The 12,251-nt window shown below is 37.3% G+C and overlaps 1 protein-coding gene across 1 annotated transcript; it reads right to left on the reverse strand.

Moving 5' to 3' along the window:
- Positions 1–1,208: 1,208 nt before the first annotated feature.
- LOC141818681 (ferredoxin C 1, chloroplastic-like) lies at positions 1,209–1,822 on the reverse strand. Its single transcript, XM_074706131.1, has one exon. It carries the CDS (start codon positions 1,808–1,810, stop codon positions 1,337–1,339), a length of 474 nt encoding a protein of 157 aa, XP_074562232.1. The 5' UTR covers positions 1,811–1,822; the 3' UTR covers positions 1,209–1,336.
- Between the last annotated feature and the right edge of the window lie 10,429 nt (positions 1,823–12,251).

Below are 12,251 nucleotides of genomic sequence, written 5' to 3' on the forward strand. Positions count from 1 at the left end.
GCAAATTAGACAAATGTGTTATCTAGTTGCACATACAGTAGTATAAAGCATCTAGTATCATTTTCATGTAGTGCTTAAATTCGACACTATGGCTTTCTAGTTGTTTTCTTTTTATTCCACTCTAAAAAAACACTGCATTGTAGAATGGAGGAAAGGTGAGGCTGCTAAAATCAGTGAGACGTATAGTGATATGATTCCTGTAAGTGATATATCATGAGGTTACTTAAAAAATTATACTCTGTATAATTCATTGTTTCCTCTTTCTTTTTTATGTAGGTGATTGTGGAGAAGGCTCAAAGAAGTGACATTCCAGGCATTACCAAGAAGAAGTTAGTCTTTTTTTCTCAACAAACTTTTATCATCCATCGAATCTTGTTTAGTTATCTGTTGAATTGTAGGCTATTCACAAAAATATCAGGCTAATGCTATAAATCTTCACCATTCTGATCATATACTGTTTTGAGATTGTATAGTACTGTCTCTACCTATATACATTCTTTTCTTATGGTAGAATATTTTTTTTCACTCATTTAAGAAAATGTTAATCCTTAATAAGCTATTGAATGATTCATCATCCAAACAAATCCAACATGGTATTAAAAAATTAGTTTGAATCCACGCAATGTTAGCTGAGTGAATCTAGTCTGTTTTTCTCATTCATTTGTGAGGGAGATGTTGGTGCAAAGAGCACTAATTTGTCCTTAGAATTTTGATATTTGACAATACACCTAAGTCTGATCAATTTGTCTAAAGATTGATCCAAACATGGCTTGATGTTTGGATGTGAGTGAAGTTTAATCAGATCAGGTTGACCAGAAGACTAGCAAGAAGTTATAGTTAAGGCTAGGCAGGAAAAGTCCTAGTGGAGGTTAGGCAAGAAAAATTCTAATGGGAAGCTAGATAGAGGAAGTCCTGATTCGAGGCTTGGCGACTTGGTGAGTGAAGTTGGGCAAGAAATCTTGATGAGTGAAGCTGAGCAGGAAGTCCTAACTGAAAGTTAGGCAAAAAAAATTCAAACACGGATGTTTGACAGATGAGAAGTCTACCTAAGGAAGTGACTAATTTTAACTAGAGGTTAGACAAAGAAAAGTCCAAACAAATCAAGAGTGATCAGATGTTTGATAGATGGAAAATTTACCTATGGAAGTGAATAGTACTAATTGAAAGTTAGATATAAGCACAGATCGAACAACCATAAAGCTCTCTCAAAAAGACTAAAGATTTATTTATTTTATTTCTACTGATTTAAGCACGCCTACAACTAAGAGGGAAATTACGGAATGGAATTGCCATCATCGGCGAAATCAAACGATTCGAGTATCAGGGCAGGCTTACTTCAATCGTTGGCAGTGGCGAGCTGGAGGGAGAGCAGCTCCTCCTCCGGGATGGTGCGGATGTGGCAGTCGGAGCGCGGGTAGGAGGCGCAGAGGAGGGCGTACCCCCGCTCGACGACGTCGTCGCTGAGCATCCCCTCGCTCTGGTCCACGGTGCCGCTCACCAGCCGGGCCGGGCAGGTCATGCAAACCCCCAACTTGCAGTCGTGCGGCACCGCCAGCCCCTCCTCCAGCGCCCGACTCAGGATCGTCTCGTCCTCCTCCATCTCCACCGTCCGCGACTCCCCCTTGTGCTCGATCGTCACCTTGTACGCCTTCGCCATCGTCGATGCCCGCCTCCGCCGTCGGACCGATGGAGGGGGGCAGTGGAGTCGGGCGGCAGGGGAAGGGAGCCCACCGCGGGGGAAAATGGGCGTGGTGAAGAGAGGAGAGGAGGCGGCCGATGCGGCGGAGAAGTGGAGAAGCGCCGTCGCCATTTTTGAGAAGCGGCTTTGTCGGAGCGGATAAGGTGAGAGAAGACGATCGCTTTATCTTTAATTATAGAGAAAATTTCATTTTACCCCTTATACTATTCGTTTTTCAGAACACCTCTCATTAATAGAATAAATAAGAAGTAAAAAATATTTTTTTTCCAAAAAATGAAAGTTTATCGATATAAACAATTGTGTTAAGTCATTTTCTTTCTTGAATATATTTATAATATTCTGAAAATTTTAAAAAACTAGATCAAGTTTTAGTTATACCCTATGTAAAGATGTCGATTAAGATATTAAATTAATTCATGGTGATTTTGTAAAAAAAAAAAGAATTGTTATAAAATTTAAAATAATAATTTAAAATTTTATGACGATGATTTCATCGCCCACGTTAAAAATTTTATGTAAATAGATAGATATCCTTTCATGTGGGTGAAGTAGAACAATTTTTGCCATGATACAATTCAATTCTGTCTCCTCCAAATCCTAAAATCGTTGAAAGGTGATTTAAAACGATTGAACGTGGAACATTTCTAGCACATATCGCAAAGGGGAGTTGATGCAAGAAGATCTAAAGATTGGACCGTATGAGATACTGTAGAAGATCAATGATAATATATACAAGTTATGCCTTCTGAGTCACTTGAAGATTTCCGACGTTTTTAATATGAAACATTTGAGTCCGTATTCGGAGGATGCTAATGATATTTCTATGAACTCGAAGACGAGTTATTTTCAACCTGGGACGATTGATGCAGGAGGATTTGAAGATTTTTATTATTAATTTTGATAATTTTTATTTTTAGTAATTTTTAGAATTTTTGGTATTTAGAGTAGTTTTATTTTTTTTATTTTAGGATTTTCTTAAATTCGTTTAGGATTTTTATGATTGAGTCTATTAAAATTTTTCTTAGGATTTTATATTTGAAGTCCTTTTAGGATTTTTAGGATTTTGAGTCTGTTAAGAAATTTTCCTTTTTATTAGAAATTTTTCTTTTCAAGTTTGTGAAGAAATTTTTCTTTTTATTAGGAATCTTTTTTTCGAGTTTGTTAAGAAATTTTCCTTTTTATGAAAAATTTTTCTTTTAGAGTTTGTTAAGAAATTTTTCTTTTTTTTAGGAATCTTTCTTAGGATTTGGGTCTATATAAACATTTTATGAGTTGATGTTTAGGAAGAAGAAGTTTTGATTTAATAATAATTTCGACAATGTCATTTATTTCCCTATCTTCTGATATTCTTCTGAATTAATAGGTTTTAGAAGATTATTTCTAACGTTCACAGTCGAACCAACGGATTCAATATTGCCCCCGGGATAATCGCTATCCCGCTAGGAGTCAATTGGTATCAGAGCTTTCAAATCCGATGGATTATCGTTATGGTGGTTATTATGGTCGTGACAGACAAGTTCCGACAGAGGAAGTCTCACACCTTGAACGTTACACACAAGACGAGATTCTTGATCTATAGAGACAAGTTACAAAGTTATCCCAGCGTCTAGTAGCACAAGATCGTAAAAGTCAGCTCTCAGATCTGATAGATCATTGTCATGGTTGTGATCATGGTGGTGATAGGCAGGTTACGGCTGAAGAAGCCTCACACCATGATCGTAGCATTCGAGACGAGATACTTCAAGATCTACATAGACAAGTCACAAAGTTATTCCAGCGTCTAGAGGCGCAAGATCATAAAAGTTGTAAGTTCCTTTATTCTTCTTTTAAAAATTCATTAATTTCCAATCGAGGACGGATGCCGAATCAATGCAAGATGAGATGATGGAGATTTGAACTTTGTCGATAGATGAACCATGCTGCTGATTGCCATTGGACATTTGGTCTTCGATCAATGCTTCGTCTAGGTTTATCTCCTCTTCGTCAGCATTGCCATAAACTGGATCACTAAATATTTTGATCTTATCGTCACCTTCATCGCCTCATGTGATCGGACGATCGAGAGAGTAGGATTGATCGTAGGAGAAAGGGGGCATATAGAGGTGCTGCGGAGCCGGTGTTCTTTTAAAGTTGTAGGTGGTGGGGCGGTTGATTCTGAATTTCTCAAAATCAAACTTGTACTTCGACATCTCACCTCGATTGTACATTAATGAATTTTCAAAAGGAAAATAAAGGAACTTACAACTTTTATGATCTTGCGCCTCTAGACGCTGGAATAACTTTGTGACTTGTCTCTGTAGATTTTGAAGTATCTCATCACGGTGTAAGGCTTCTTCAACCGGAACCTGCCTATCACCACCACGATCACGACCACGACAACGATCCATCGGATTTGAGAGCTGACTTTTACGATCTTGTGTTGTTAGACGCTAGCATAACTTTGTAACTTGTCTCTATAGATCAAGAATCTAGTCTTACGTGTAACGTTCAAGGTGTGAGACTTCCTTTGTCGAAACTTGTCTGTCACAACCATGATAACCACCATGACGACGATCTATCAATCTGAAAGCTCTGATATCAACTGATGTCGGATGGGATAACGATTATCTTGCGGGCAATACTCTGATATCAACTGACGTCGGGTAGGATAACGATTATCCTGGGGACAATATTGAATTCGTTGGTTCGACTGTAAACGTCAGAAATAATCTTTTAAAACCTATTAATTCAGAAGAATAATAGGAGATAGGGAAATAAATGACATTACCGAAATTATTATTAAACCAAAACTTCTTCTTCCTAAACATTAACTCATAAGATGTTTATATAGACTCAAATCCTAAGAAAGATTCCTAAAAAAAAAGAAAAATTTCTTAACAAACTCTAAAAGAAAAATTCCTTATAAAAAGGAAAAATTTCTTAACAAACTCGAAAAAAGATTCCTAATAAAAAAGAAAATTTCTTAACAAACTCAAAAAAATCCTAATAAAAAGAAAAATTTCTTAACAAATTCGAAAAGAAAAATTTCTAATAAAAAAAATTTCTTAATAAACTCGAAATCCTAAACAGACTTCAAATATAAAATCCTAAGAAAAATTTTAATAGACTCAATCCTAAAAATCCTAAACGAATTTAAGAAAATCTTAAAATAAAAAAATAAAACTTTTCAAAACTACTCTAAATATCAAAAACTTTAAAAATTATTAAAAATAAAAATTATCAAAAGTAATAATAAAAATCTTCAAATCCTCCTACATCAGTTGTCCCAGGTTGAAGCACAAGTTCCAGCATCTAACGGCGTAAGATCTTAAAGATCGTGAGGTACGTGGTCAAGATGATGATAGGCAGGTTCCAGATGAGGAAGCCTTACATTATGATGATAGTGCCCGAAATCTTAAAGGTCATAAGTTCTTTTCTTTTTACTTGGATACAATTTTTCTTGAGAAAGATACGGACGACAAGATCGAAATAGTCGATGATCCAATTTATGATGAAGACGAGACCGAGTCTATTAGCTGGTTGACACTTGTCCAACATAGTACTAGGGTGGGGCGAGATGATAGTACGTTAGAGAAGTTTGGTCAAGGTAGCCAAGTGGGATAACGAGTACCTTGCTTGATATGCTTAACTAAGCTGACCTAATTGAAACGACCTCGTTATATCCTTGATTAGTTAGATCAAAGTTTCTCAAGAAGTTGATTAAGATCATAATTTCTTAAAAAGACTTTATTTATAGAAGTGGTCATTGTTCCGATAACTAATAAGACTCATGCCTTGCCACAACCTAGAAATTAATTTTGGAAATGTGAACTTAACTAATTGACAGTTAAAATCTAAATCTAACAAAAGGTCAAACACTCAATAGAATTAACTTAAATGAATAAAAATAAAATTGACACAATATCTCACAAAATTCATAAGGCAACCATTGCATGTCATGTAATGAGGCACTTAGAATGAGTGAGATATTAAGAACTATTAAATCATAAAGTTTTAGAAAATATTTTCAAAAATTATTAAACTATTTTTTAAAAATTATTTTTGAAAATTTTGATAATTATTTGAGATTCATGTATGCTGTGTGTACCTATACTATGGTTTTCAAAAATATAAATTTTTGAAAATTGATTGACTAACACTTAGACACAACCTTTAGGTCAACACTAGCTCTAGAACCCTAAAACATATAGACAGAAAATCCGTGTGGTTAACAAGGATGTCATAAGAGAGTGTCTAGTTGAAGGGGAGGTAATTCTTGAAAGATCTTATCTTTAAAAGACCTCTTAAAAATTAATTTCAAAAATTCTAATGTTTTGAAAATATCTTTTTAAAAACTCATGTTTGGCAAATTTTTAAAAAGTGAGCTTTTGACTTGGAACAACCCCTAAGACACATGTGGAGATTACCTTATGTTGGTGCGGGAAGTACTAGATGATCGAACCTTGATTTTGATAATGACATGAGGTTCAAGTTAAGTGTGTGGTTGGACTAACAAGTTGATCTAGTGTGTAGGAAGCACAGGAAAGTCCTAGTTGAAGCTAGGCAAAGCAAAGTTCTAGTTGCGGCTAGGCAAAGGCAAGTCTTAGTCTGGAGGATCAGGCAAAAGACTTAACAGGTCAAGTGCACTAGGTGCAAGTCCAAGCAGTGTTAGGAGGATCGGAAAACATGACAAAATCTAAGCAGGTCAGGAGGACCAAGGCTTGGTAGAAGTCTAGGCAGTCAGGAGGACTTGTTGACAACTTAGGTAAATTCTCCCAAATGGAGTGGATAAGGACGTGTTCCTGGAGTGGAACTATAGGCGTCGGTCTAACCCAATGTTTCATTGGAAACCTGAAGTTAAAACCAATTAATAGTTCTTCGAATTGTTAACCAACTCTATTATTTTGTATTTTGGGACTAACTTGTAATGCAGATTGGAGAGGTGAGGATTTTGATTCCGGGCAACTCTATTCCAAATCCAGTCGATCGGACGGTCCAGGAGCTTGGAAGGTGGAATACATACGACTCGGATTCGGATAATCACAGTGGAAGGCAAAGTCCATCTATATCCTCCACGTCAGCACGGAGTCAACTGGAAGGGGAATCCAGTCGCCTCGAAGCCAAGCTAGCTACGAAGATAGCGGATCGGCGGTCTACGTGGAGTCGCCTGGAATGGGAATCCAGGTGACTGGAAGGCCTTATAAAAGCACGTCGAGTAGAGGGTTTGAGACATCAATTCAAGTCATTCAAAAACGAGTCGACGGCACCCTGAGTGAGAAGGAACACTCGAGCAGCCGTCGTAACGCCAGAGTCACGCCGAAAAGAGACCTATCTTCATCTCCGATTTTGGGTAACGATTTAAATTCTTGTATTGTTTAATTACGATAAAAGTTTTCATCGTATTGGCTTTTGTAATCGTTACAACTCTTTTCCTTAAGGAAAAGAGTTCAATAGTGGATTGTCCATCGTAAACGATCAAAGATCATGAGCTTTGGAGTAATAGTCTTTGACTGTGAACCAAGTAAAAATTAAGTGTGTCTTTTTGTGTGCTTGTCTTAATTTTTATTTTTACCATTTTCGCTGCAAATTATTTTGATTTACGAACGAGCACAATTGATGGATTTTAAAATCGGCAAAAAACTGTTAAAAGATAGAGCTATTCACCCCCTCTAGCGCTTATACGATTCTACAATTGGTATCAGAGTGGGGCTCTCGAATCCAGTACAACCACTGATTGAGAAGGTTTTTTCAAAAGTATTTTCAGATTTTTTTAATTTTTAAAGATTTTTTTAAAATTTATTCTATCTTTTTATCCCACACTATTAATCCAAGACCAAGTCTTGGAACGTTGATTTTTCTTTCTTTCTATGTCATAGATCAATGGCTCATCAGGAAGGCTTTAGCACCGCAAGGCCACTTCTATTCTCAGGAGAGGACTTCATCTACTAGAAAGGTAGGATGGAGCATCATCTTAAGACACAAATGGATATGTGGATAGTCATCCAGATGGGATTCACAATCTCGACTGACACTGACGGTTTACCACAAACTTGCAAGAAGTGGGATGCGGCCATGAAAAGAAAAATCGAGGTAGACGCAAAAGCCACACAAACCCTACAATGCGGACTGACAAAGGAGGAACTAAACCAAGTCGGGCCCTTCATCAACGCGAAAGACTTATGGAACAAGTTAATCGAATTGCACGAAGGTACCTCGGACACAAAGGTCAGTAAAAGAGACCTCCTGATGAATAAGCTCTACAATATCTGGATGATGGACGGGGAGTCGCCAAGCGCACTGCACGCCAGAATCTAGGATATCCTCAACGGTCTACACGCAATCGGCCAATCGGTAGAAAATCAGGATATAATCAGGTATGCACTGAAAGCATTCTCAAGAAATACTTTGTGGGCATTTATGGTGGATGCTTACAAGGTTTTCAGGGACCTTTCAAAAATTAAGCTAGATGAAATGTTCTCTGAATTTGAATTACATGAACAGACTAACGCCGAAGTAGAAGAGAAAGGTATTGCTCTTCTTGCAGGTACAAATAAAGAAAAGAAATCGAAGAAAAAGATCAAAGAATCAAATTCATCGGACTCTGAAAGTAATGATGAAGTCACAACGGAGTTGGTGAACCTAGTACGAAAGATGATCTGGAGAAAGCGCGGAATCAAGAAGTCAGAAGTGAAGAAGCTGGTGAACAAGATGAACAACAACCCATCGTCAATCGACAAAGCGGAGCTCAAATGTTATGGGTGCAACAAAAAGGGTCACTTCAAGGTCGAGTGCCCGAATCAAAAGAAGGACCAAAAATCCAAAAAGAAGGCACTGAAGGCCACCTGGGATGAATCTTCGTCAGAGGACTCGGATGAAGAACCAACGACAAGTTTCCTCGCGCTTCCGGCAAGGGACGAACCAATCGAAATCGACAGCGAATCGGACATCGACACGAGTACAAGCCACCGATCTATATCCGTTTTCGAAGGTTCCCACACCGCTGTAAGTAGTGAAAGGTTGTATTCAATTATCATTAGCTTATCTAAAAAGTTAGCAAAGTCAAATGCCTTAGTTGAATCGCTCCAAGAGGAAATAGTTCTCCTCAAGGAGAAAGTCAACTCTGAGTCGTCAACCAAGGCCACTCTAATTGAGGATTCGACTCAAGTCCAACTTGAGAAGAAAAATTCTCAATTAAAGCTTTAAGTTGACGATCTCAGACGGTCGCTTGAAAAATTCACCTCTGGGTCTAAGTATTTTGACATGATACTTGAAACCCAAAAGGCTGGATATAATCGATCGGGCATTGGACATAAATCTAAAAATAAGGCATTCATGACATTATTGCACAGATTGCACAAACCAAAGAAACCTAGAGTCCAAGCATGAGTTCCCAAGTCCAAGCTGATAAATCTAGTTGGAACGAACCAATTCTAGGTCTCCAAGGATCAAATACATTTGATCCGACCCAACAAGGGTCATGATCCAGGGGGATCCAAAACCCATAAATGATTGATTGTATTTCTTTTATTATTTTATTTTTTATTTTTCTACATTAGAATAACCTAGGCTAGATAAGGACGAATGTTTGATTAACTCTTGCCCAACATAGTACCAGGGTGGGGCGAGATGATAGTACGTTAGGGAAACCCAGTTAAGTAGTCAAGTGGGGTAAGGAGTACCTTACTTGGTCTGCTTAGCCAGGTCGAACTAGCCGAAGCTACCTCGCCACACTCTAGACTAGTTAGACCAAAGTTTCTCCCTAGACTAGCTAAGCTTATAATTTTCTGAATCAGTTTTGTCTTAGAAAGTGGTCGTTGTTCCGATACCCAAGAAGGCCCCTGTGCCTCGCCACTGCTGGAAACTGTTTCTTGAAATGTATGTTTAGAAAGTCGAAATGGTTAAACTTGAATCTAACTCAAGGTTAATCAAATAATAGATACCTGAATATTTAATTAATAAGATAAAATTGAAAAATTATCTTACAAAACCTATAGGATTAACTGTTTGATAATCTAGAAATAGGTGAGATGAATTAGGTAAAATCTTTTGAATTAATTAGAAATCAATTTTAAATTAATTTTAATTTTAACCTTAATCAATTTTACCTTTAATTTTTAATTAACTTTACTTTAATTAATTTAACTTAAATTAATTTTAACTTAAATTAATTTTAAACTAAATTAATTTTAACTTAATCAATTTTACCTAAATTAATTTTAACTAAATTAATTTTATCTTAAATTAAATTTAACTTAATTAATTTTACCTAAAATAATTTTTAACATAACTTTACTTTAATTAATTTTAACATAATTTTGCTTAAATTAATTTTAATTTAATTAATTTAACCCTAAATTAATTTTAACTTAAATCAATTTTACTTAAATTAATCTTAATTTTACCTAAATTAATTTTAACTTAAAACAATTTTATCTTAATTTTAACTTAAATTAACTTAATTAGTTTTAATTAAACTAATTTTTCCTAATTAATCTTAAACTAATTTTTAATAAATTACCAAAATTTTCTTTACTACTTAACCAAATTAAAATTCTACCTTAAATCTACCTTAGCAAATATCAATCAAAACCTAAGTTAGAATTTAATCAATTAAACCCAACCCAATTAACCCGAAACCGACCCAAAAAGTCTTGCCCAATCAAATCCAGTCGATTGGATACCAACCTCTAGTCGCCTCGAACGAGAAACCCTAAATCGGTCGCAATTTTTGCACGAGCACGTGGGTTTCTGACTCTAGTCGACTGGATCAAAGATCCAGTTGCCTCGCACCGTTTCTTTCCAGTCGACCGGATTCACTTTCCAATTGTTTGGAATGGCTTTATAAAAATAGTCACCTCTAGCTTACACGGAAATCCCTTTCTACCCCTAGTTTTTACCGTCTCATGGCGCCAACAATACCCTAGGTCATCAGTTCTCTTATAATACTGCTAAAATATCTAGGTAACTTCTTAAAAACCCCCTAAATTAGTTAATTTTATTTTTTAATTAAAATTTCAATTTTTTATGCTTTAGATATAAGAAAAGAGGGCGTGAGGCTGGCCCCTCTAGGACCCCCAGTACTGACCCTAAGTTCCCTACAAAGGAACTTAGGCTTAGATTTGATCACTATCATTTGTTCCATTGCACTCTAGATACATTGATAGGGCATTTTTTTGCATGATCCTGCATTCCATCAGTGGAGGTTATAGAGCATTATTGCCTTCATCGACTAGTTTATTGTACGACTCCGGTTAACACAGGTCTGTGTGCCGAGTTGTATAATAATCTAGTTTAGATCGATGACTTGACCTACTCCACCCGAGTTAGGGGGATGGACATTATTATATCACCCACTGTCATTAGTACTTTTCTAGGACTTCGCCCATCCTAGTGCCCATTTTTATGTTATTCACTCAGAGATTTACCTTTTGGAGATCCCTACTCCCACATTACATTAGATCTCATGCATACGCATTTCTTCCAAGAGGAGTGGGCTCCTACTGTAGTCTAGTTCTCCTCTATCAGACTTAGGGTACAGGGCTATGTCCTGTATAGGATAATAGTTAACTGCATTTTACCCTTGACCATTAGGGACATTGCTATTATGCGACAGTTCCACACTTTTCTTCTTTATGCATTCATTCATAGACTTGATGTAAGATACTAGAAATTTTAGGGTTAGAATTAACCAATTAAAAGTTAAGTTTTAATTGGGCGGGATTAAGTGGGTTGAAGCCCAAATTAGTCAAGCTCATTTAGGATAATGGATCGGATCAAAACTTTATGTTAAGATTATGATAAAATAAAAGGGATGAGAAGATTCGTCTTGTGAAGACGAATTAAATAAAACTAGTTTGGATCAAATCGGAGTTCGTTTGGTTAGTAAACCAAGCGAATCAAGATTAAACCCGGTTTACTATAATAAACCCTAGATTTTAAGTCATTTTATCCCAAATTCTAATCCCAGTTCAAATTACTATTACTCCTCAAAATAATTAAATCATGATTTCCACGATTCCGCTGCTCACGCAATCTGGGACGTCGAAGCTGCGTCTCTCACAACGCCCGCACCCGAGTCTGGTGGAACAGATGGACGCCGTTGCTCGCGCCCGCGTCCGCCGACGAAGACCTCAAGTAGAAGGCTATAAAGAAAACGAGGTGGGAGACGAGTTGAGCAGAAACCCTAAACGGGAACCGCAACTGCCGCGCCGTGCCGTGCCACACCGTATCTCCCTCCCCCACAATCGTCGATTCCGTCATCACCGCCGGTGCCACTTGGAGCCAACTTCACCGACGCCGGAATGCCTTCCTCCTCCTTCGATTGACACGGCTCCACCACCGCATCCTCGTGATTTCTCTGAACCACCCCTCTACTTCTTACGACTGAAGCTTTCCCTGTCCTCTTCATCTCAAATTTCTTGCCCTTTGTTTTTACTGCCACCAGAGCCATCGCCACACACCGCACCTCTCGGATCATCGGTTGCCTTCCTCGCGTGAAGACTAGTGCTGCCAACTGGAGCTAGGGATCCTAGGGCTTCTGAATTGAGATAAGTGTTCTTGAATCCGGTTAGGT

The sequence above is a fragment of the Curcuma longa genome, unplaced genomic scaffold (assembly GCF_044706935.1).
Source record: "Curcuma longa cultivar G26 ecotype Majalengka, Jawa Barat unplaced genomic scaffold, ITB_CL_G26_1.1 contig_25626, whole genome shotgun sequence".
Lineage (NCBI taxonomy): Eukaryota > Viridiplantae > Streptophyta > Magnoliopsida > Zingiberales > Zingiberaceae > Curcuma > Curcuma longa.